At 34.0% G+C, this 23,110-nt stretch overlaps 1 protein-coding gene across 6 annotated transcripts in view; it reads left to right on the plus strand.

Moving 5' to 3' along the window:
- The window catches only part of PDS5B (PDS5 cohesin associated factor B), a 200,465-nt gene that overhangs the window by 106,383 nt on the left and 70,972 nt on the right, over nt 1-23,110 (plus strand). For all 6 annotated transcript variants that reach the window (XM_081214717.1, XM_081214719.1, XM_081214722.1 and 3 more), the window contains exons 12-18: nt 2,243-2,394; nt 3,691-3,804; nt 9,679-9,760; nt 13,086-13,134; nt 15,394-15,533; nt 17,075-17,190; nt 22,441-22,546. In XM_081214717.1, coding sequence (XP_081070843.1) covers nt 2,243-2,394; nt 3,691-3,804; nt 9,679-9,760; nt 13,086-13,134; nt 15,394-15,533; nt 17,075-17,190; nt 22,441-22,546 — 759 coding nt within the window. The remainder of the gene's footprint in view (nt 1-2,242; nt 2,395-3,690; nt 3,805-9,678; nt 9,761-13,085; nt 13,135-15,393; nt 15,534-17,074; nt 17,191-22,440; nt 22,547-23,110) is intronic.

The following is a 23,110-nucleotide window of genomic DNA, read 5'->3' on the forward strand; positions in this document are numbered from 1 at the left end:
AATGGGCCAGCTCTAAATGGTAGAGTAATCAGGTATTTAACCTGTACACTAATTTTAGTAAGTGACTTTTGAAAAGACCTCTGAACACAACTTCTCTTTTCTCTTTTTCCTTTCATATGGGTATCAGTTCATAGTCCTCTAGCTGATTGTATTATAATTTCTATGGAATAGAAAATACAAGATGTTTTCTTTTTTCTTTTAATTAATTAATTAATTAATGGCTGTGTTGGGTCTCTGTTGCTACATGCAGGCTTTCTCTGGTTGTGGTGAATGGGGGCTACTCTTCGTTGTGGTGTGCAGGCTTCTCATTGCAGCGGCTTCTCTTGTTGCGGAGCACGGGCTCTAGGAGCTTGGGCTTCAGTAGTTGTGGCACATGGGCTCAGTTGCATGTGGGATCTTCCCGGACCAGGGATCGAACCTGTGTCCCCTGCATTGGTAGGCGGATTCTTAACCACTGCATCACCAGGGAAGTCCCAAAAATGTTTTCAACATGGCAAAGCTAACCCCAGCAGAGCAGCATGCTTCGAGCCTATCTCCCATGACCCCAAACCTTCCTTCTAGAGCACTGAACAGCTCCACTCTTTAGTTAGTGGCTTCTGAAGAGGGCACTGTGTCTTACATTTGTATTCCATGTTGCCTGGAATGTATTAGGCACTCAGTAAGTGTTTCAGTGAATATTTATTCTCCCCTCCTCCCCATTGCCTTTCCTTGATGGCATGGATTTTACAGACTTAGACTTAAGAGTAATTTTGGTGAAGGATGAAAACCTTTGGTGTATTTAGGGGTTAATAAGCAAAGAAAGTGGGAGGCCTCTTGGTAGATATGAATAGCTCTAACTAGGTAAAAACTTCATAACATTTTGAAAGTCACTTGTATGGTCGATTGTGCTATCTCCATCATTTAATTCTCTCTTTGATCATGTGGGTTGTGGATGAAGAATACATGGACAGGAATTGCATGGTTTTCCCTCTGAATCTATAGGTATTCAGAGCAACTTATTTTAGTTGATAAATTTAGACTTGTTGTTATTGAATATTTCAGTAGGGTATTAAACAATGAAAAGGCCAAAAGCTATAAAGAAGGAGAAGGAGGTTTGCATCATGGTAGGATAACAGCCTTCTAATTGTTCAAGTAAACTTTCTCATAGTTACACTTAGAATTTAAGCTAAGTATTTGTGTATTATTGGGATCATAATTCATGTATGGTTTTGATCATCATGTTGTGTTCATCATATGACTGCTTGGTTCATTCATATAAATATTAATTGAGTACCAAAAAATAATTAAATATATTTATGTTACTGTCAGTATTAGAATATGCTCTATATCTTTAAATTTTCCCTAAAGTAGCACTTTCGGGAATTAGAGATAAGATAGGGAATTGGAGATAAAGTTTTTACAAACATATTGAATTCTTATTTTATGAGTAAAGCTTTTGAAGTCTTTTATTTCAATATGTATGCAGTGGATGGATGAAATAAGGACTATTATTTACTGTAATTAATTGAAAGAGAAACCAAGAAAAATGTTGCTGTGAGTGACAGACTGCAAAGGAAAAATTAATAATCTTCGCAGATTCATGAAGTTCTAAATATTACTTACATCCTACTGATTATAGTGCTGTGTTTATGTAAAATTTAAGATTAAACTCATACCAAGATAATTAATGGTAGGTATACTATAACAGATACGTATTTATTTTAGAAAATACATTTGAATACATTTATACCTGAACGTCTTTGCCAGATATACAAAATGAACCACTGATGTGTCTTTGCATTCAGCATCTGATAAAGCCATTGTCATGTATACCTTTAATACAGGTATGCTTAATATAGACCATAATTTGGAAAACAATCTATAAGGAATAGCTCACAGTTTATCCACTTAACTGTCTTTGCCTTTTACAATTTGGTAGCATGCTTTGCCTCACTCATTCTAAGTGACATTATGTAGATTGTGATTGAGTTTTGTTTTCTAGGGATTGGTAATGGGTATAAGATATCAAAGCATTAAAATTCTTTATACATGTTAATAGATGTCTGTGCTTGACATAGTAGATATATTAAAATGATAGTTGTGTTTTTTCATACAGTCATTACAGATTGACATCCAGGAACTGAGGTATGATGAAAATAAATTGTGTAAAGTAAATTAAAAAACTGGGAAACTAGATTTTACTGAATTAATATAACGGAGGCATTTTTAAATTATGAGAAAAATTTTCTTGTTTTTTTTTAAGTGGAGAGTGCGCAAAGAAGCCATGATGGGACTTGCCCAGATCTATAAGAAATACGCTTTACAATCAGCAGCTGGGAAAGATGCTGCAAAACAGATTTCATGGATCAAAGACAAATTGCTACATATATATTACCAAAATAGTATTGATGATAGGTAAGTTAAAGACACCACACGTAAAATGTTTGGTGCTGTTGGTATTATATAACTGTTGAGCTGTTGTTTTAGGCTAACTATTTTCTTTATAACTTTAAACTCCCTCCTCAGTTTTTACTGCAAATTAAAGGTAGTGAGTGACTAGTTGCTTTCCCACCAAAGCCATAAATGAAGTAGTAATGTACATATAACTTTAGGGATGGATACGTCTTTTATGGTCATTTTCGTATACTATGTTTTAACAGAGTAATATTTGCAAGTAGGAGTGTATGTAATTATGATTTAAATTTTGTTTCATAGGTAATTGTGTTACAGGGATACACATTCATTTTTTCAAATAAAATTAAAATAAATATACACCCTTTGGATTTAGACATTTTAAATAAAAACAATTCCTACTCAAGGCTAAAAACATAGTTTATAAATTTATATAAAAACACATTACCTGAATATAATCTTTGTATTTTTCTATTCCAGTGTGTAAGGTTAGATCTTGTATGGAACCTAGCGATTTAGTAGTTAGTAGAGCTGTAAATTCTGCTTGCAGTCTGCATTGATTTGATGAATTTTTAGTGGGGTCCAAATGATCTTGCTTATTAACAGGTGAGAATGAGAAAATTAAGAACCAGTAGGACATCTTACAGTTTTAAGAGGTATGGGAAGTAGAAACTGAATATCTTAGGTTGATATTATCTAAGAGACTTTATAGTTACTATTTTTAGAAAATTGACATTTTTAAGCTTTTTGAGTGTGTGGCATCAGTGCACAGAGATGTGCGTTATGGTTTCATAGCCCACCCCCCACCGTTTAATTTTTCTTTTTTTCCTTTTCTTTTTTTCTGTTTTTACTTTTATCTAGGTCTCTTTTCATGATGATCACTACAAAAAGTCAAGAATCTTAAACATTTCTTTATGGTTAACTTATAGATGTTTAGAATTTGTCACTTGGAAGGTTCTGGTGTAGTTTTTTAACCCTTTATTATTTAGCCAATGAAATTGAGTCCCTGGTATATAACTTGCCCAAGGTCATGCAGAAGTAGTTAATCTTAGTTAGGTATAGGATGTTTACAGTACATCCAGCTAAAATTTTTTCTTTGGCTCTTCTTCTTATAGAAAGAAATCTTTGATTTGGAAATCTCATCTCTACTCAGAAAGAAGAAGCTCTTTTATATGTGTTCTTTATGTGTTTTGGAAATTTACCTACATTTAATTTACCTATATTTAATTTACCTATATTTACCTATATTTAATACCTACATTTAAAGAAATTAATACAGTACTTTATGTTTTTTCGTAGATTGCTTGTTGAACGGATCTTTGCTCAATACATGGTCCCCCACAATTTGGAAACTACAGAACGGATGAAATGCTTATATTATTTGTATGCCACACTGGATTTAAATGCTGTGAAGTATGTTTCAAATGTTAAACTCTGTTCTTTCCATCTTTTGCAGTATGTTGGATTTTATGGAAAAGAAAACAACTGTATTTTTAAATGTCAACCATTTATGTAATGCAAACATTGTTTAAATGGTCAGACACAATAAAATACTTGGATAGGATATTTTTTCAGAAAGTACTGCTATTAACATGAGATTAACAAGGATTTTTGTAACTAATTAAAAAACAGAGCTGATTGACATGGAATCTTTTAGGATTTAGTTTTTCTCCAGATTTTCATATTGTTGTCTCAAGCAATGCTGATGTACCTTTTGTTTTTGTTTGTATTCCTTAAGGCATTAGAAAGGTCCATATTGTGAAATTAGTACTTTCTTATTTTCACCTGATACTGATTTGAATTATAGTGTAGGGCAGTAGGATACATATTTTTGTGCTGCATAGCCTCAACATAGTGTTATAGTTTGATATAAAGGTAAGCACAAATACATTTTTATGACCATGCTTCATTCAAAAGCTGCTTTTGTATGGCTTTGTAGGGAATTGGCATTTTGGACATGGGAGGGGCATTGCTAATTGAATCGTACTGAGGCTTAGGAAATTGAGGCCTAGAGATGGATATGCTCTAGGTTTCAGAAAGTTCAGATCATCAGTATTCCAGTGAATGTGTAACTTAATCCCCAGCTAATGGGGATTAAATATTCAGAAATTAGAAGTCTAAGGAGCTGTATATAATTTTCATTCCTCCCACAGCTTAATGGGACTTTTAACTGCACTTCCCACATGGAAATTATTGTATATGCTATTTATATCTTTCATAGGAATGTTGAGAAAAAGGGTTGTAGGGGGAGAAATGTACATTTCTTGATACCCACTGTACTTCAGGCACAGGAATATGTGTTAACTGTGGCTGCTTTTCTGCTATAATTGGCAGAGTTGAGTAGTTTCAACAGGGACCTTATGACCCACAAAGCTTATAATATTTACTTTCTGGCCTTTTATAGAAAAAGCTTGGCAACTCCCAGTATAAATGATTTTTTTTTCTGTTTTACACATGATGAGCTGAATCCTACAGAGATCAATGAACTTGCACAGAATTACACAAGTAATAAGAGACAAAGCCAAAATTTTTTTTTTCGCGGTACGTGGGCCTCTCACTGTTGTGGCCTCTCCCGTCGTGGAGCACAGACTCCGGACGCGCAGGCTCAGTGGCCATGGCTCACGGGCCCAGCTGCTCCATGGCATGTGGGATCTTCCCAGACCGGGGCACGAACCCGTGTCCCCTGCATCGGCAGGCGGACTCTCAACCACTGCGCCACCAGGGAAGCCCCAAAGCCAGAATTTGAACTCAGTTCTTCCTGGTTCCAAAGCTCATTCTTTTTCCACTGCATATAGTAAAATATGTTACCTCTCTAATTAATTGTAAAACATAAAATTTTCATATGCTAGCATCTGTGGAATTGGAATGCATCCTTTTCTTCATGGTTTAGTTGATGGCCTCTTAGAATCGGTGAGATAGGATATGTATATATCCCATTTGAAACAACCTATTTAAATCACACCCACTCTGGATGCCTTGACTCAGTTCAACTGTCATTCAGGAGTAAAAATGAATTAAAGACACTTGCAAGCAAAAAATGAGAGTTCACCACTCATAAATCCTACTTGAAAAAATTACTAAAGAATAAGAAAGGAAATTGAATCCAGAAGGAAGGAATAGGATAAAGTTTTCTTTACAAGGGGTTGGGGTCTGAATTAAAAAGTAGGTTATCATCTAGGCTGATATTGTGCCAGTGTACACCACTGCAGTGATATGTGAACTCTCTTGAGAGTCCCTGGGATATCCCGCCCCATGCCTGGGTGGACCCTATCAGATAACAACATGTTAACAAAATAGAATTCGAATGTATAACTTCTAAACCCATAGGAGCAAAAAATGAATGAAAACTTTAATACCAGAAGTGGAAAAGAAAATAAAAAATAATTGAAAATAGAATACACAAAACATAAATAGCAGTTTCAAAACTAAATATTTTTATCAGATATCATTCATCACTTAAATGACAAGATTGAATTAAAAAGTAAAAATGGTGACATAGGAGATATACTGGAAAATAATGTCATGGAAAAGTTGAAAGTAATTTCCAACCTGTGGATCAATTGATTCTACAGAAATGGTTGGTGGGTGAATGAGTATTTATCTCTTTTAAGTTAAAATACTTAGAGAGAGAGTGGTTTTAAAATTATTTTTTATTTTAATCAACTTCTTGGAATTAAGTGACCAACTATACACCTAATGCTTCTTAACATTTTATTACTTACACTTTAACTTTACATTTATCTGTGATTATTTTCTCCAAAAGTCTTTACACTTATTATCATGAAGTATTTAATGCACACAAATCATGAGTTTTGAAGCATAGTAATAAAACTATATGAATCTACCACCCAACTTGTGAACACTCCTCTCTTTCATCCTCCTACCTTCCTCCCAGAGGAAACCACTAGCCTTAATTTTGTGTTTCTCATTTCCTTTTAAAAAAGTTTTATCGTGTGTATGTATGTATGTATCCCTTAATAATATATTTTTAATTTTTGCTTGTTCTTGAACTTTATGAAAACGGAATAATTGTGGGTATAGATAGTCTTCTGTGACTTGTTTTTTCACGCCACTCTATTATGTTCCTAAGCTTCATCTACTCTCTATATATAGCTTGTGGGTCATTCATTTTCACTGTGGTACTGAATTACTTTGTCATTGAACCACAGTTTTATTCCATCATCTTGGCATTGCAAATCTGAGTCAGTGGAAAGAATGGACATTTGTGTGTTTCCATTTTTTTAATAATACAGATAGTACTACTGTGAACATTTTTCAATTTAGTATACACATGCAAGCGTTTCTCTAATGTATGGTTATGAATGGTTCTCAAATTTGGCTGCATATTGGAATCACGTGGAGAGGTTTAAAAATACTGACACATGTATCTCATCCTCAGAGATTGTCTTTTAATTTGTCTGCAGTGTAGTGTGGGCATTGGGGTTTTTAGGAAAGCATTTCTGGAGATTGTAATGGGCAACCAGGGTTTAGGATCACTGGTATACAGCTATGAGTGGAATTGCTGAGAATGCACGTTTTCAGCATTATAAACTAGTCAAATTATTTCCCAATATGATTATACTAATTTATACTCTTACTCCAAAACATTATCAGGCATCTTATTTTTTGCCAATCTTTTGGGTATCACATTTTTTCTCATTTTTTTCATTGTCCTGAATACTAATAATATTGATGTTTTACTTAATGTTTCTAACTTCACCACAGTCCTCTGTATATAATACTCTGTATTATAACACCTGTCCTACTTCATTCATTTACATTACCATTCTAGCCCAGAAAGTCATTTGAATTTTTGTGACCTCTAATTAGTTTGAAAAATATTTTAAAATAACTGCTTGGCAGGTGGGTTCCTGCTAAGAACTTGTTTGGTAAGGATTTTTCTTATTTACTGAAAGAGGCATATGTTTTATTCTATATCTGTGTTCTTTTGGGGAAGACCAAATACTTCCTATATTTTAGACTTTTTGATGTGTACCCACTTTTGGGTAAGTCCCTAGGTTAACTATAAGTATACTGATTACTGGAAAGGAGAATAGAGGCAAGCTTGGGTACTGTCTGATCATGGTGTGTATTTCCACCTCCCCCAAGTTCCCCAGAACAACTGTCAGTGACAAGAGTAAGTGGTAGTATCAGGTGTCCTGGTTGTGATCTTTTTCATTGATCAGGCTCTCATCTAGACAGTTTTGAACTGTGGAGTCTGATGGTAATTTGCCAATTGGGAGCGGAAGGTTGGAGGAGAGGTTCTCTTCAACATTTGGACAGGTTTCTGACTGCAGCCCAATGGTAGTCGTCTTTTTCTTTGAACTGACGCAAACTTGTGGTATGTTGGTGCAAACAAGGAAAAGCCATAGTGAGGGAACTAGTTGTCTACTTAAAATGTCACTTAACAAATGTAACAGTATCCAGGCTCTAACCAGATTTTTCACGTTTATTTAGTGACAGAGCTGGAATTCAGGCTAATATTAAATAAATGGATATTTGTCTTCCTATTGTAGTAATACTGCTTCTACTAGTACAGCTTTTTTTCCTTAAGTACTGTTTAGAAAGGCAAAGTACAAGGACAAATTGTCTTTGCTGCTTAATATAATCTAATTGAAATGCTCAAGAGGATGCTCCCCCTGAATGTTATAATACAAATTCTTAGTCAGTGATGGTCACTTTTTGATTTAAGCTGTAGCCATAATAGTTTATAATAAGCTTTAGAATTGCTTAAGATTTCATCTTTAAGTTAATAAATAAGATAATTTCTGCTTTATTTTTCTGCTTTAAATGAAAGCAAGTTTCAAAATCCAAGGCCTTCAGAAGTTTTAAGTAGTGATAAAATGTATAGGTAAGGAGAGAATTCATTGACTTTGGAGTTCACAAGTAATTTCACAGATGACTACTCTGTTTCTTTGAAAATTATTTACAGTCCTCTGGATAATGGTCATTTTTGTTTTAATGTTTACATTCTTAAAGTGTGCCAGTTAAACTTTATGGAACTTTAGTAACTTGAAGACAGTAAAGTTTAGCTGTTTTAAGATGAAAATGCCCCAGTACTGTTGTTTTGCCAGTACCATGTTGAAGGGACTACTATAAAGGAATTGTCCAAATTTAAGATAATTTGTCTCCTTTAAAAAATGCAAAGGTATTTTAAAAACATACTGCTGAGAAGGGTGAAAATATTAAACAATTGCCTTGTCTATCAAAAGAAAAAGTGTGTTTTTTTTGGGGGGGGGCCTTCCCTGGTGGCGCAGTGGTTGAGAGTCCGCCTGCCGATGCGGGGGACGCAGGTTCGTGCCCCGATCTGGGAGGATCCCGCGTGCCGCGGAGCGGCTGGGCCCATGAGCCGTGGCCGCTGAGCCTGCGCGTCCAGAGCCTGTGCTCCGCAACGGGAGGGGCCAAACGCAAAAAGAAAGAAAGAAAAAGTGTGTTTTTATATGGTTTTATATGCTTCTATATTAAATTACTCTTATGGCAGTGCTTCATATGTGTGATAATGGAGGTTAGTAGAAATAGATAATTGAAAACAATGAGAAGTATTATTTGGTTTTGGAAAATTTCCTTTTTAAAATTTTAAATGTGAGTGGTTCTGATATTCTATAACTTAATATTTAAATAACATTAACTGCTGTCTATGATTTATGTATATTTTCTTGAGTACCTATATAATTTTTTTTAGATTTAAATTTCTGCCTGAGAACAATAAAAGTGTTATGGTGATATCAAAATTTTTGCCATATAAAATGAATGTTCACTTATATACATATAATGTAATTTATAAATATTACTTATAAATAAAAGTATATAATATATATTATGTAAAATTATAATATTTTTGTTTCAGGAAAAAGTATCTCCATTCTCTCAGGGCTCAGTCTTTTCCGTTTGTGTCTTTTATTCCTTTTCATCCAGCCTGCTATTGAATACAAGACCTTACTCCATTAAATATTGCTTTATTTCTTAAGTTTGAAATCTCTGCAGTTCATTGCTCTGCTACAAATATGTTCCAGTTAATGATAGATTTTCACTATTTTTATACAAAAGAAAAAACAACCACCAGTAATCCCTTTCTTTTGATATAGCCATCTCCTCAAATGTTATTATCTCTTATATTTGACTTCTTTTTCTCTTCATGTGTCATCAGTTGCTTAGTCCTGTAAATTTTACCCTTCTCTGTCATTTCCATTTGTAATTTGAACTTTTAGAAAAAATTAACATGGTTGGGATATTCTGGAAGGATGTTTATCCTGTTTTGTTATTTAAATTTATGTATGTGTTTTTCAGAGCACTGAATGAAATGTGGAAATGTCAAAATCTGCTCCGACATCAAGTAAAGGATTTGCTTGACTTAATTAAGCAACCCAAAGTAAGTTATCACCATTTTTGCTATGTGTTGAACAACTGTTTCTGTGTGGAACACTTCTGACTCTGGAACCTATGATCTCTAACTTAGAACACTGAAATTTTTAAGAAACTTATTGCTTAGAAAAATTTAAATTTACTGTATCTGCAAAAGGTGATACCCAACAAGAAGGGGAATGTGCTTCTGTGTACACAGAATGAAGCCTTTTTTGGTAGCTTTAAAATTAAAAAAATAAGACCAAAACAATAACTCAGCATTATTGAAAGCATAGAAAACAGAGTAAAATTACACTTAATGTTGCTACACTAAAATGCTCCCATCATCTTTATATAGTCTTGTGGTTATAGAAAGTTTTAATATCATGTAATTATAGTTTAGTATCATGATATTTTTACAGTTAATATGGTAATTTTAATGTATTACCTGGTCTTCATAATTATAATTTAATGGTGGTTATTCATCCAGTTGATGTTTGAGAATGTTGTATGTAGGCCTATAAAAAGTATAATTCACCTAAAAATCAGTGTGCCTGGTCATTTTAAATTGCGTCCAGGGAAAACAGTGTAGTGTTATTTTTTGTTTCCTTTTCAAGCACAGTGGACCCCCCCTCCCCTTCCCCCACAACATACACCTCATGTTCGTAGGACAGAGGTCAACAGAATGGAGTTATTTCATCTAAGGGGAGAAAATTTCCAGTTTTCCTAGGTGTAAATCTTGCCACTTGCCCTAAAAATCAGTGAACTAACAGTAGTTGTTTGAGTGGTTTATAGTGACCTCACTTTTTTCTTAACCTCTAGATCACTAGTAATAAGGCATTTCATACCACTTGTTTGCCTGATTGAAGCTTACAACTGAGTAGTATTTTTGTTTTATAGGCTAACAATGACCTACCTCTTTGTTTATGGTTTATTGAACATAATTTAACCTTCTCTGATTCCTGAGTATATTGAACCTGCTAGAAAAAGTTTTTCCTTATAGTCAATGACTTAAAACTAATTTTAGAGATTCTGCTATTTCAGTACTTTCTGTGCGAAGGAGGAAAATTGGAAAATCCCAGTTAAGTTAGTGTGTTTCAGCCAAATAAACGTGTGTTAGTCAGTGTTATAATGCAGTGTTGGTGTGTTTCAGGTAATAAGCTCTGGATAAAGTACCCTTTTTTGCCACCTAGAGACTTGTTAATTTACTTCCTCTAGGTAAAGTTGTGAGAATGTGATATGTTCTTATTTGCATGTGTATAAAATTATTCCTGATTTTAGGCATTATTGAATTCATTAGCAGCCGAATAGCATAAGTGTGTAGATCATATGTTGAACAGTGTGCTGTATGAGACGGTAACCAAAAATAACTTTGTTTTTGACTCTCACTGTCCCTTTAAATTTTATTTAGTGGGAGCTTCTTCCCTTTGCCTGTTCATAAAAACTTGGGAGGGTCTCATGACATTCCTGTTCAGTCTACATGAAATAAAATACAATCTCAATTCAATTACAGTGTTTTATTCCCTTCCACTTTGTGGTATTTTCCTTTAATAATCTTAAAATAATTAACAAGTTATCCAAATCAAAGAGGGAATTCCCATTCATGTGTGGTGGGGATGAAGAAGAAGCAGAATGGAGGAGGATAGTACTCTAAAGTGGAATTCTAGTGAAAGGAGAATTAATAGTCTCATTACTTAGTATTCACTTTATACTGAGAATTGTAGTAGATATTATAAAGTTAGAAAAAAAATACAAAGCTGTGTTTAACTTTTGGCTGTTTATAATTCTGCCTATTTTACCAGGAAGACTCTTCGATATAATAATCAGTACATGTTTCATTGGCTTCCTCATTATTCCTTCTGATTAAGATAGTTTTTATTCTTTCTTAGTAATGTAGCCCTTCTACTTCATGTAACTAAATTGATTTGCTCAGTGTCACTCAAAGTGACTCTGTAGTTTGCAGTATTGTACTTTGTTGGTGATGTTTCTTTTTCATGTGGATCAACTTCTAGTAAGGCCAGCACCACCTCTTTCCCCCCAAATTGAACAACAGTAGAAATCTTATGTTTCTAGTCAGATCTATTAAGTTCCAAATATTTGGGAATTAGCTCTTGTACGCTATTCTATTATTCTTTGTCTCTCCTTCCTTTTATTTATTATTTATTTTTTTTGCTGTATGCGGGCCTCTCACTGTTGTGGCCTCTCCCGTTGCGGAGCACAGGCTCTGGACGCGCAGGCTCAGCGGCCATGGCTCACGGGCCCAGCTGCCCCGTGGCATGTGGGATCTTCCCGGACCGGGGCATGAACCCGTGTCCCCTGCATTGGCAGGCGGACTCTCAACCACTGCGCCACCAGAGAGGCCCTCTCCTTCCTTTTAGAAAGCTCCTTCTCAATAGGGAGGGTTTGTTTGTTTATTTTTTGATTTGTTGCTTTCACCCCAGTGTTTTTCTAGCTCAGTATTTTATGCAGAGTTGCTCAGTGACTTTTTTTTTTAATAACACTAACCTGATGGAATGAATAACTAGTATTCTTAGAAACATTTTTTATACATGTGACTTTACAGAGTGTATTACATGCAGCACGATGTGATGAACAGATTCATTCACTGAAATACTTCCCTGATGCAACAAATAACTAGCACTCTTGGAAAACTTTTGTACCTGTCAGTGGCATCTTCATTGTCTTCATCCAGTGTCTTCCCAGTGGCTTCATGACTATGCCTTATAATCCTCAGGCTTAACAATTTTAGGAATACCTCAGTTCAATCAGAATTATATACTTAATTGTCAACTTTTTGTTTGAGATAGGCTAAAAATGTGAAAACCAACATTTCCAGATTATTTTCCTTTTTTAAACTTAGTTGTCCTGTTCTTTGAGTACTTAAGAAAAACAAAATGTCTCTGTGTCCCAAAAGGTTGATGTAGCAGTCATCTGTTTTTGTTTTGGAGGCTGACAAAACAGGACAAGGGGAGAGGCGACGACAGTGGAGTATGACTTCACTTCTACCTTTCATTCGGTTCATCTGGAGTTTAAACATGGCTAAAGAAGGAGCATATAGTGGTGGTCAGGGTGTGGGCCAAGAGCATGAGTGGGTTATGTTTACTTAACTTTCTGAAGAATACAATGAAGATTATTGTTAGGAAATTTTTTTTTTTTTTGCTATTTACTAATTGTTTAAAATTAAAAGACTTTTTTAAAGAGTAGTTTTGGGTTTACAGAAAAATGAGCATAAAGTACAGAGTTTACATATACCCCTACCCTCTCCCCATTTCCCCTATTATTTACATCTTGTCTTAGTGTGGTACATTTGGTACAGGAGATTTTAATTTTGCATTTTTTTGTGTGATTTACAGACAGATGCCAGTGTCAAGGCCATATTTTCAAAAGTGATGGTTATTACAAGTAAGTTATTTCAAATATTATATGTAAAATTTAAGGTTTATTTGAAACATTTCTTTCGGATAATATAAAGTGTTTCTTGGAGTTCCATTTTAGGCTATGATAATATAGGAAAATATTAAAGTTTTTTGATTGATTTTTTTTCCCCCAACACGCTCATCTTTCCTTTTTTTTCTGATTTTCATTTATTTTGCATACTACACAGGATTATTTTGTATGTTGATACGAGCAAAAGCTGGGTTTTATTACATAAATTTATTTTTAAGAATACATTCAAATTACTGCATAACCTTGCTGTTAAAAACTGCATCTGTGCTTTGGTATTGCTTGGTCTAATGTGAATCTATCTGAAGCTAATTTCATCCTGAACCGAAATTTACAATGAAAGATATACCTAATAACTACAAAAGAGTTTCTTTGAAAAAAAAGTTAATTTGCTTTTTTGCTTTCGGTGATTTTAAATAAAATGTTATTTAATTGCCTTTAACAGTAAATACTAAAGGATCACCTTTGTTCAGGGCAGGGGTAGGAAAAAGTAGCGGTTTTTGTAGGTCATTTGCTTTTCCTCTCACCTCAGAGATCACTGTGTATAGCATATGGATGGAGGGAAAATCAGGAACACCTGGAGGAATGCTTCTACTGAGCTTCCATGTGGTAGTAATGAAGAGTTCTTAGACGGATTTTTGAGATGTTAACAAATATTCCAAGATGTGTGTGGAAGTAATGCTAAGACACCAAAGAGAACAGTAACCTAATTCATTGGGTATTAGACTAAGTGATAGAAGTTTTAACATGAGTAGAAATTTCCCAAAAAGACCAAAATATCTTTTAGTCCTGAGCAGTTAAACATAAATTAGTTTTCAGTCCCTTTGGATAACTTAAAGCAAGTGATTTTGTGCTATTGCTTTTTAACAACTTTCCCTAGTTGTTTGGCTGCAGACACTGTCCCCTAAAGGAGATCGTCTCCTATATTCTTTTTTTTTTTAACCCCCTATCCATTTTCTTCCAACAAGTACAGTATTTCCCAAATTCTGTTGTGAGGAATGCCAGTATACTGCAGGTGTTAATAGTACCATCAGAAAAAAGAGTTCCATGGTCTAGTATGTTTGTAGAATCCTGAATTAAAGGGGCTTTCTGTTGTTGTTTTTCCCTTCCTCCCTCTCTCCCTCTATCTCTGTCCTTCCCTCCTCTCTCTCCCTCCTCCTCCCTCTATCCCCATTTCACTTTCTTTTTGTTTTGTTTCTTAAATGGTATGCTTTATTGTAGCCTTTAATATGATGCCTATATGTTATGGAGGGGCTGTAAAGTGACATTTTCCAAAACTGTTGACAAACAGTACAGTAGAATTTTTGTATTCTAGAAATATGGAAATGTCATACAGTCAAGTAGTTAGGAGGAAAATTTGTTCTTACTATATTCAGTCATCTAGCCAAGACTTAAAATGGAATTTCAGAGTTGTATATGAACTTGAAGACTGCATTTACTGTATTCATATTTGAAGATTCAACACATTTCTACTACTTTTATTAGAGTCCATCGTTTTGTATTATAATTTCTGTTATTAAAAGGATCCTACCTAGTCTTGTTCTCCCTCACAGTTGTGAGTAGCCAGAAAAAAAAGATTCTAGGATGAATATTTTATTAGCTTTCATAAGTGTTTTGATACATGATGTATTAAGAGAGTAGTATAAAACTCATCTGTGATTCTACAAGAACTCATCCTTTCTCATGCGATAATGGCCTACCCAGCAGTAACACCTGGAACGTGTTGCTCAGCATGTGTTGGTGCCAAGTAGCATGCGTGTGTGTGTGCATTATCTCTGGATGATTGAACAGTAAACAGTGCAGTACAGGAAAATGGTTTCTTCTAGGTAAAACTGATTGATCTTCATCTCTTGCTCTGAATTGCAAAAGAACAAGGTATACAACAAGCTCAAGGGATAGTAATAAAATGGTATTACTCAGGTAGACATGTAATGCCTTTAAGTATTATAAGGAGTTATTTAGAAATAGCCAGTTTGGTCTTTCTCTACATAGATGGTCCTTCACAATGATCTTATTTTATGTTTCTAGGAAACAGATTTTTATTTGTGAAAATTTATTATTGAAGGTGTTCTACGATTTTTATCACATTAAATTAAATGAATTTGTAAGTTAAGATTATTCATCAAAGTAATAAAAAGAATGAAAAATGTTGATCTCATTTATTATTTCGAGAAATTTCTAAAATTGTATTTTAATTGAATTTTAATTTAATTTAAGGAAATTTGCCAGATCCTGGTAAGGCTCAGGATTTCATGAAGAAATTCACACAGGTGTTAGAAGATGATGAGAAAATAAGAAAACAGTTAGAAGTACTTGTTAGTCCAACGTGCTCCTGCAAACAGGCTGAAGGTTGTGTGGTAAGGAGAGAAACTTAAAAAGAGCTTACGTTTGGAGAAACCTCCAAATCTTTTTTTGTCCCCTTTTGTAATTCTTCACATAAAATTTAGAAAATATCACAAAAATAACAATACAATACTGTAATTCCTCTATAGAGACAGTTGTTAATATTATGGTGTATGTTTATATTATACATGTATCTTTGTACATTTTACTTTCTCGTTAATTAGTCTTTTGCAGTATTATATTTAGTAGCAACATAGCACACCACTGAATATGTGTACCATAATTTATTGAACAGCCCACTTGTGTTACACATTTAAATTTGTTCCCAGTTTTTGATTAATGTAAAGAATACTTAATCTTTATAGCTAAGTAATTTTACACAGTCTTGATTTCATTTCTTTAGGATAAATTCATTATTGGCCAGTTATCACTGTTGGGAACAAGCAAAACTCAAACAAAAACATCATTATTTTGATAGGATTTGTAAAATTGGTTGCTAGTCATCTGACCATTTTTTCTCCTTCAGTATATTAGCTATTCTTATTTCTTTTGTAAATTGTGTGTTTTTTAGTCTTTGCCTATTTTTCTGGAATATTTGTCTTTATCTCACTGATTTGTTAGTATGTCATGGCACAGTATGTTAATTAAGCTGCAGATATAGTTTTCTATCTGTTGTAGTTTTCCCTTTTCATTTTGTTTATGATGTCCTTTACATACTATAGTTTTGTTATCTCGCTAAGTCTGTCAGCAGTCTCCTCAAGGTTTTTGCCTTTGGAGTCCTGCTTATGAAATCCCATTCTATTGCAGGTCAATGAAAATGTTTACTGATGTCAGATTTTTTTTAAAAATATTTATTTATTTATTTATTTACATTGCGCTCAGTCTTAGTTGCAGCAGTGGGCTCCTTAGTTGCGGCTTGAAGCCTCCTTAGATGTGGCATGCAAACTTTTAGTTGTGGCATGCATGTAGGATCTAGTTCCCTGACCAGGGATTGAACCCGGGCCCCCTGCATTGGGAGCATGAAGTCTTAACCACTGCGCCACCAGGGAAGTCCCTCATGTCAGTATTTCTTAATCTGTTGCCCATGTATCATCCTAAATTCTTTTTTAAAAAAGATGATTTTTGGCTCTACGCCAGGTTGACTAAAGGAGAATCTTCACAACGAGACCCAGGAATCTGTAGTTTTAATGAGCTTCTGAAATAATTTTGCTTGTTGAAGTTTGTGTATCCACTGACCCTTGGTTTTATTCTTTCGTATTTGTTTTCATCATTTTGGAATATTTTTGGTGTAAGGTGTGAGATAGGGATATAACTCTGCTTTTATTCTAAATGTCTGTTCGGGTATTTCAATATAACAATATATTGAATAATCTACCTTTTTCCTACTTACTTGAAATATTACCTTTCTCCTATGATAAATTCTTAGTCTATTCCTATTGATTTGTTTATTCCAGCACCAATACTACGTGGTTTTAATTATTATAGGTTCTTAATGTTTTAATGTAATGAATTATTTAAAAATACTTTTTTAATATTTTAAAAATCTACATTACAGCGTGAAATAACTAAGAAGTTGGGCAACCCCAAACAGCCTACAAATCCTTTTCTGGAAATGATCAAGTTTCTCTTGGAGAGGATAGCACCTGTGCACATAGATACTGAATCTATCAGGTATTTGTATATTAAAATATTGAATTTTCATTACTATTAATTCATTCATGCTTTAGTAGTCAATCATTATTGGGTACCTGTGCTCATTATTGAGTAAGGCACTCATAGTATAGGTTTATGTATATACATAATGGCTATACCCTAATCTGTAGGTATCTGTAAATAGATCTATTCATATATATGTATATGTTTGTATATATACATACACTCCTCTGTATGTATATATGTGTATGTATTTAGTTTATCTTGTTATTTATTTTAATTTAGGTACTCTTTCAATTTGGATGAGAATTTGTCAATCCAAGCCTAGTTTTTGTCTGTTACTAGTAAACTAGTTAGTTAGCTTGCGTAGGTTAATTAATAGAAACAAATTGCAGTTCTGTTCTCAGGAAAGGAAAACTAAGTGAATATGTTGTAAAACAACATACGATGCATTTTCACAGATATCTGAGAACTGAAAATGTTATTTTTATAACAACCTTCATTTAAAGTTTCAGGTTTGAAACTTTATCACCTGACTGTGATATCTTGGAAAATACTTTCTTTTTATATCTGTACTTGGTTTTGTAAAATGTGGGAAGAGCTCTTTTCTTTTCTATTTATTTATTTATTTTTAGTTTTTATTTTATTTTATTTTAATTAATTAATTAATTTTTGGCTGCACCATGTGGCATGCGGGATCTTAGTTCCCTGTCCAGGGATCAAACCTGTGCCCCTTGCATTGGGAGTACAGAGTCTTAACCACTGGACCACCAGCGAAGTCCCCTTTTCTTTTTTTTTTTTAATAGCTTTTCCTAAAATCTTTCAACTGGTTGAAAAAAGAAAGTACTTATAAAATATATATAGAGCATACTGATTTATTAGTGATCAGTACTGCCTTTCAGAGGTATATTGGAATCTAAAATAAATAATACTAATGGTACACTCTGTACTCAGTAAAGCCTCTTTGGGGTTTGTTTTTTTTTTTTTTTTTTGAGGAGGGCATAGGGTGTAGCTTTTCACTTGTGACCCTCCATAGAGTAGGGAGACAGACCCTACTTTGGATGCCCATTTGTCACTTTGGACTCCTCTTGCATCATTTTTCATTTGAAGAAAGGGTTCTTCAGTTTGAAAAACAAAAGGAAACAGAACAAAAAATCAGAACCTTCTATATTAGTACAAGGAAGAATCTGAATCAGACTGAAATTCATTAATTAAATAAATAATCCCATGCCTGCTACAGTATATTTGAAGTGATGCTAGTTAGGTATTGGCAAAGCATATTTTCTGCTTTTCATCAACCTTCTGTTGAGTAAGGGAATAAAGAGTTTTAATCAGGAAGTTATATTATAGTTCTATAAAATTGGTGCAGATAGTGTTCAGAGGACTGAAAGAAGATTTCTCAAAGGGGGTAGTATTTCACCTAAGAGGAAGAATGGGGTAAGATTGTATTTCTACAGAAATGGGAGGAGTATTCTAGGTATTGAGATTAATATAAGCCAAGCTAACTGGGATAGGAAAGAACAAGGATATTTAGAAAATGATTGCCATCTATTTAAAGTACAATTTGGAGAAGTGTAAAAGTGTTATGAGGTGATTCTAAAAAAGCATTTGGGATCAGATTGTGGAAAGCCTTTAAGATCTAACTTTAGAGCTTTTACTTTGTTCTTTGCTCTGTTGAGAACCAGGAATGATTGATGATGGATAGGAGGGAGGGAAGTCAAAGAGATAGACTGCTAAGGTGTTGTTATAATTGTCTGTGGATGGTGGTAGTGGGATGGAAGGGAAAGAACATATTTGAGGAAGATTTTAAAAGAACAACGTAAAAAATGGGTCATCTTACTGGAAATGGGGAATAAAAGGGAGGAGTCACAAGTATACAAGGTCAAGTCCAGATGATGAATAGTATTACTATGAAAAGAATGAAAGGAGCTGGTAAGAAAGGATGTGCTGCTTATTTGGATGCAATTTTTTTTTAATCAAGGCAAATTGAATTTAAAGTGAAACTGTGAGAATAGATAGTTCCCTGAGCAAGATTATGTAGAAAAAGTTAAAAAGATCAAAAGATCATGGACAGAACCTTGGAATTTTTTTTAACAGTAGAAAAATTACAGAAGGGTAAGAAAACCAGGTTATTGCAGTATTTTGAAACTTAAGATAGAAAAAGTTTCCAGCAGTAATATGTGTGATGAACAGAAAGACTGAGGACCAAAACAGGTCTTTGACTTTAGCAGTTAGTAAGTCATGGGGTTACAGAAGAAATGTTCAAACATAAATAATAGTAACAGGTAGTAGCCATTAGTGCTTATAACGTGCCTGGGCTGATTCTCTGTGTTTTACGTGTTTTAACTCACTTCTTAACTTTATAAGGCAAGAAATATTTTTATTCCCATTTTACAGGTAAGGAACAGTGAGCTACACAGATGTTTGAGTAACTTTCCACTGCTGGGAAATAGCTAGGGGCATTTAAACTGAGGAAGTCTGACTCCAGCGCCCTCTTGCTTTAGCCACCATGCTGCAGAAAGATTCCACTCTTGTTCTCTACCAGTAGTCAATGAGTGTCCAGTTCACCTAACTCTTCCTGATAATGACTTAACCTTTTCAGTCTTTGCCTTTTTATAGGTGAATGATGGTACTATTTTAAAAAAACCCCAAAAATTGTGAATAAAGTTGAACATTTTTTCCCTATGTGTTTCTTGGCTAATTGTGTTTCTTTTTATTTTTCTGTGAGTGGCTTAGAGGAATTGTCTTTTTCTTATTGATTATATGAATGCTTTATAAAGTAAGGCTAGTAACACAGTTTGATTGCCTTTTAAATTTGTGCTTGACATTAATAAATACTAAATTATATAATCTATTATTTGTTTCCTTTATGATTTCTTTCTGCCTTTGGTATCATATCAGGTGGTTATGTTTTTTACATTTAGTCTTTAATTTGTCTGGAATTCATTCTGTTGTAAGGTGGAGATAGAGATCCATCCTTTTTAAAATCCTGATAGCTAGTTGTATCAGCTCCATTTATTGAAAAATTGATTCCTTCCCATTTGATTTGAGATGTTCCTTCATTATAGCATAAATTCTTATATTTGGGGTCTTACTGGATTTTCGCCTTGGTTTCTTTATCTTTTGAGGCTTTTATGATACATTTTTATCTCATTGAGAAAGTTCTTTCATCCCTCCTCCCCTAAAATGCACTAGATGTTCCCAAACATTAATTAATTTTTCCAGATGAGCTATAGAATGTGTCTGTTGAATCTTGTCTCACACCAAGTTGTGTTCCTCTGAGATGTAGTGAAAAACACCATTTGTGTAATACTGTGTTTCCATGCTCATCTTGATTTTTTCAAATCTTTATGCTCCCTTAATATAATTTCAGAAGTTATGTACAGATTCTGTGCATTTAAAACTTTTTAAAATAAGTTTATTCATTCATTTATTTATTTATTGGCTGTGTTGGGTCTTCATTGCTGCACGTGGACTTTCTTTAGTTGTGGTGAGCGGGGACTACGCTTTGTTGCCGTGCGCGGGCTTCTCATTGCGGTGGCTTCTCTTGTTGTGGAGCACCGGCTCTAGGCGCGCAGGCTTCAGTAGTTGTGGCACGAGGACTCAGTAGTTGTGGCTCGCAGGCTCTAGAGCACAGGCTCATTAGTTGTGGCACATGGGCTTAGTTGCTCAGCGGCATGTGGGATCTTCCCGGACCAGGGCTCGAACCCGTGTCTCCTGCATTGGCAGGCGGATTCTTAACCACTGTGCCATCAGAGAAGCCCCTAAAACTTTTTATTCCTAGTTATTTTGTATATTTTGGCTTGTCATTATAAATAGATTTCTTCTACCCCTCACCCGGCTGTATTTTTTAGGTGGCTTTGGCTAATACAGAACAGCACAGTCGCTTTTTAGTGTTTTATTGGTGTCACCTCACTGAACTCTTAGTATTTTGTAATAGTTTTTCAGTTGATTCTCTTTGGTTTTCCAGGTTGATGCTTTTTCTCATAGATTTTTTTATATCACTGGCTCTTGTCCTTTGGTTACTAGCTCAATTGTACCTCTTCAGGAATGCCTTTCCTGACTGCCCTGGCTAACCAAGGGTCTTGTCTTCTTGTCTGGGCCTGCTTTCTAGTCCTATTGTTCCCTGATTTTAATGTTATTTGCTTGCTTATTTTTGGCCTTTGGCCTTCCCTCGCTAGACTGAGAGCTTCATGCTCTTACTCATGGAAGAAAATAATCAATTTAATTTTGGATATATGTTATTTTTCATTCCTATGGTACATCTAGGTAAAAAAAAAAAACCTTGGGACTGATGAAAATATGGGAAGAGGATTCAGGCTGAAGATTTTTATTTGGGGTGGTTGGAGCTATGAGAATTAGTTAATCAGGGAAAATGGGCAGAAAAGGACAAAACATCCTCAAAGATACTAATTGTTAAGGGAATGATAAATTTAAGAGGATGCTGCAAGGAAGACAGGTATATTTGACTTGTAGCTTGACCTTAGATTTGAGTACATAATATTTTTGTAGAAATGTAGATCTACTAAACATTTTTAGGAACGTCGAATAATTGAATTTTCTTATATTTTGATAGGTATTATGTCTCTAACCTGGTGTCTGTTACTTTTTTTTTTGTAAAAAGAACAAATACCTACCAGAGTGAATGACTATTTTCGATAATAGTGCATTACAAATAATTATTTTAAAATCACATAAGCTTGTTTTTAGAAGAAAATTTCAAAACATTGTGTTTCCTTTTTGATCTATTCTGAATGTTCTAATGAGGATTTATTGTGTGTCTGTTATGTGGCATTTTTACACCTTTCAGGAGGAGGCCTTTCTGGCTTTTATAACAGTGCCAGACACAGTAATATTTGCTAGATGGTTTGAAAGTGCTTAATGTTGCCATTTATCCTTTATTTCAGTATACGTGTTTCTACTTACTGGAGTAATAATGAACTTTAGATAGTTAGAAAACATCTATTATCATTCACATGTTTAGGCATAAACTTTACACGGAAAATACAAGAATAAAAATATGGCATTAATAAACAGCAAATCAGATAACATTTTGACCTCATTTGAATGGACAAAGGAAAATATCATTTCAAAAAGAAGCTATATTTACTATAGCTTTCTGATTTGCCATAATGGTTGGGGAACAGCTGTATCAAATTTTATGTGGTTTAGTTGTGGTCTATATAGAAAATATTCAGGATTATTTTTCTTAGACATTGCTAATAGAAGAGTTAAAAAAAATGAAAAAAATTTTTTTTCATACTTTAGTGCTCTTATAAAGCAAGTGAACAAATCAATAGATGGAACAGCAGATGATGAAGATGAGGGTGTTCCAACTGATCAAGCCATCAGGGCAGGTCTTGAACTGCTTAAGGTAAATATGCTTAAGGTGAAATTAAGTGCCTAATTAGACAATTGTTAAACATACATAGTTTGGATTTTTTAGACTTGAGATTTGCTTCTTTAGGTTTATAGAACCTGAAGTAAAATTTTCTTAATCATTTTTAGGTAATTTTGAAATTGCATGTTTATTCTAACATGTAAGCTAAATATTCTCAGGTTTAAATTGTATAATATAACCTAGTATTAATTATATTAAGGATTATAATTTGAAGCTTTCATTAGTAAACAAAGAACTTGCTTACCCCTACCACAGGAAGAACCAAAATTTTAAAGTCCGTTTTATGTGTTATTTTGTTAGCTAAAATATACTACTACCTTTTACTGATTACAAAAATATCAGTTAATTGTTGATAACATTGAAAATATAAACTAATAAAGAAGAAAACATTGAGAAGCCTATCATTCATAAATATCTTTTGTTTCCTTTTAATCTTTAGAAGAATGTACACTTTTATATAGTTGAGATCAGACTGAAAATACAATTTTGTATCTTGACTGTTTTCCCATAATAAATTATAAGCATTTTTCTCAATGT

The sequence above is a fragment of the Mesoplodon bidens genome (assembly GCF_964165515.1).
Source record: "Mesoplodon bidens genome assembly, chromosome: 17".
NCBI classification, from domain to species: domain Eukaryota; kingdom Metazoa; phylum Chordata; class Mammalia; order Artiodactyla; family Ziphiidae; genus Mesoplodon; species Mesoplodon bidens.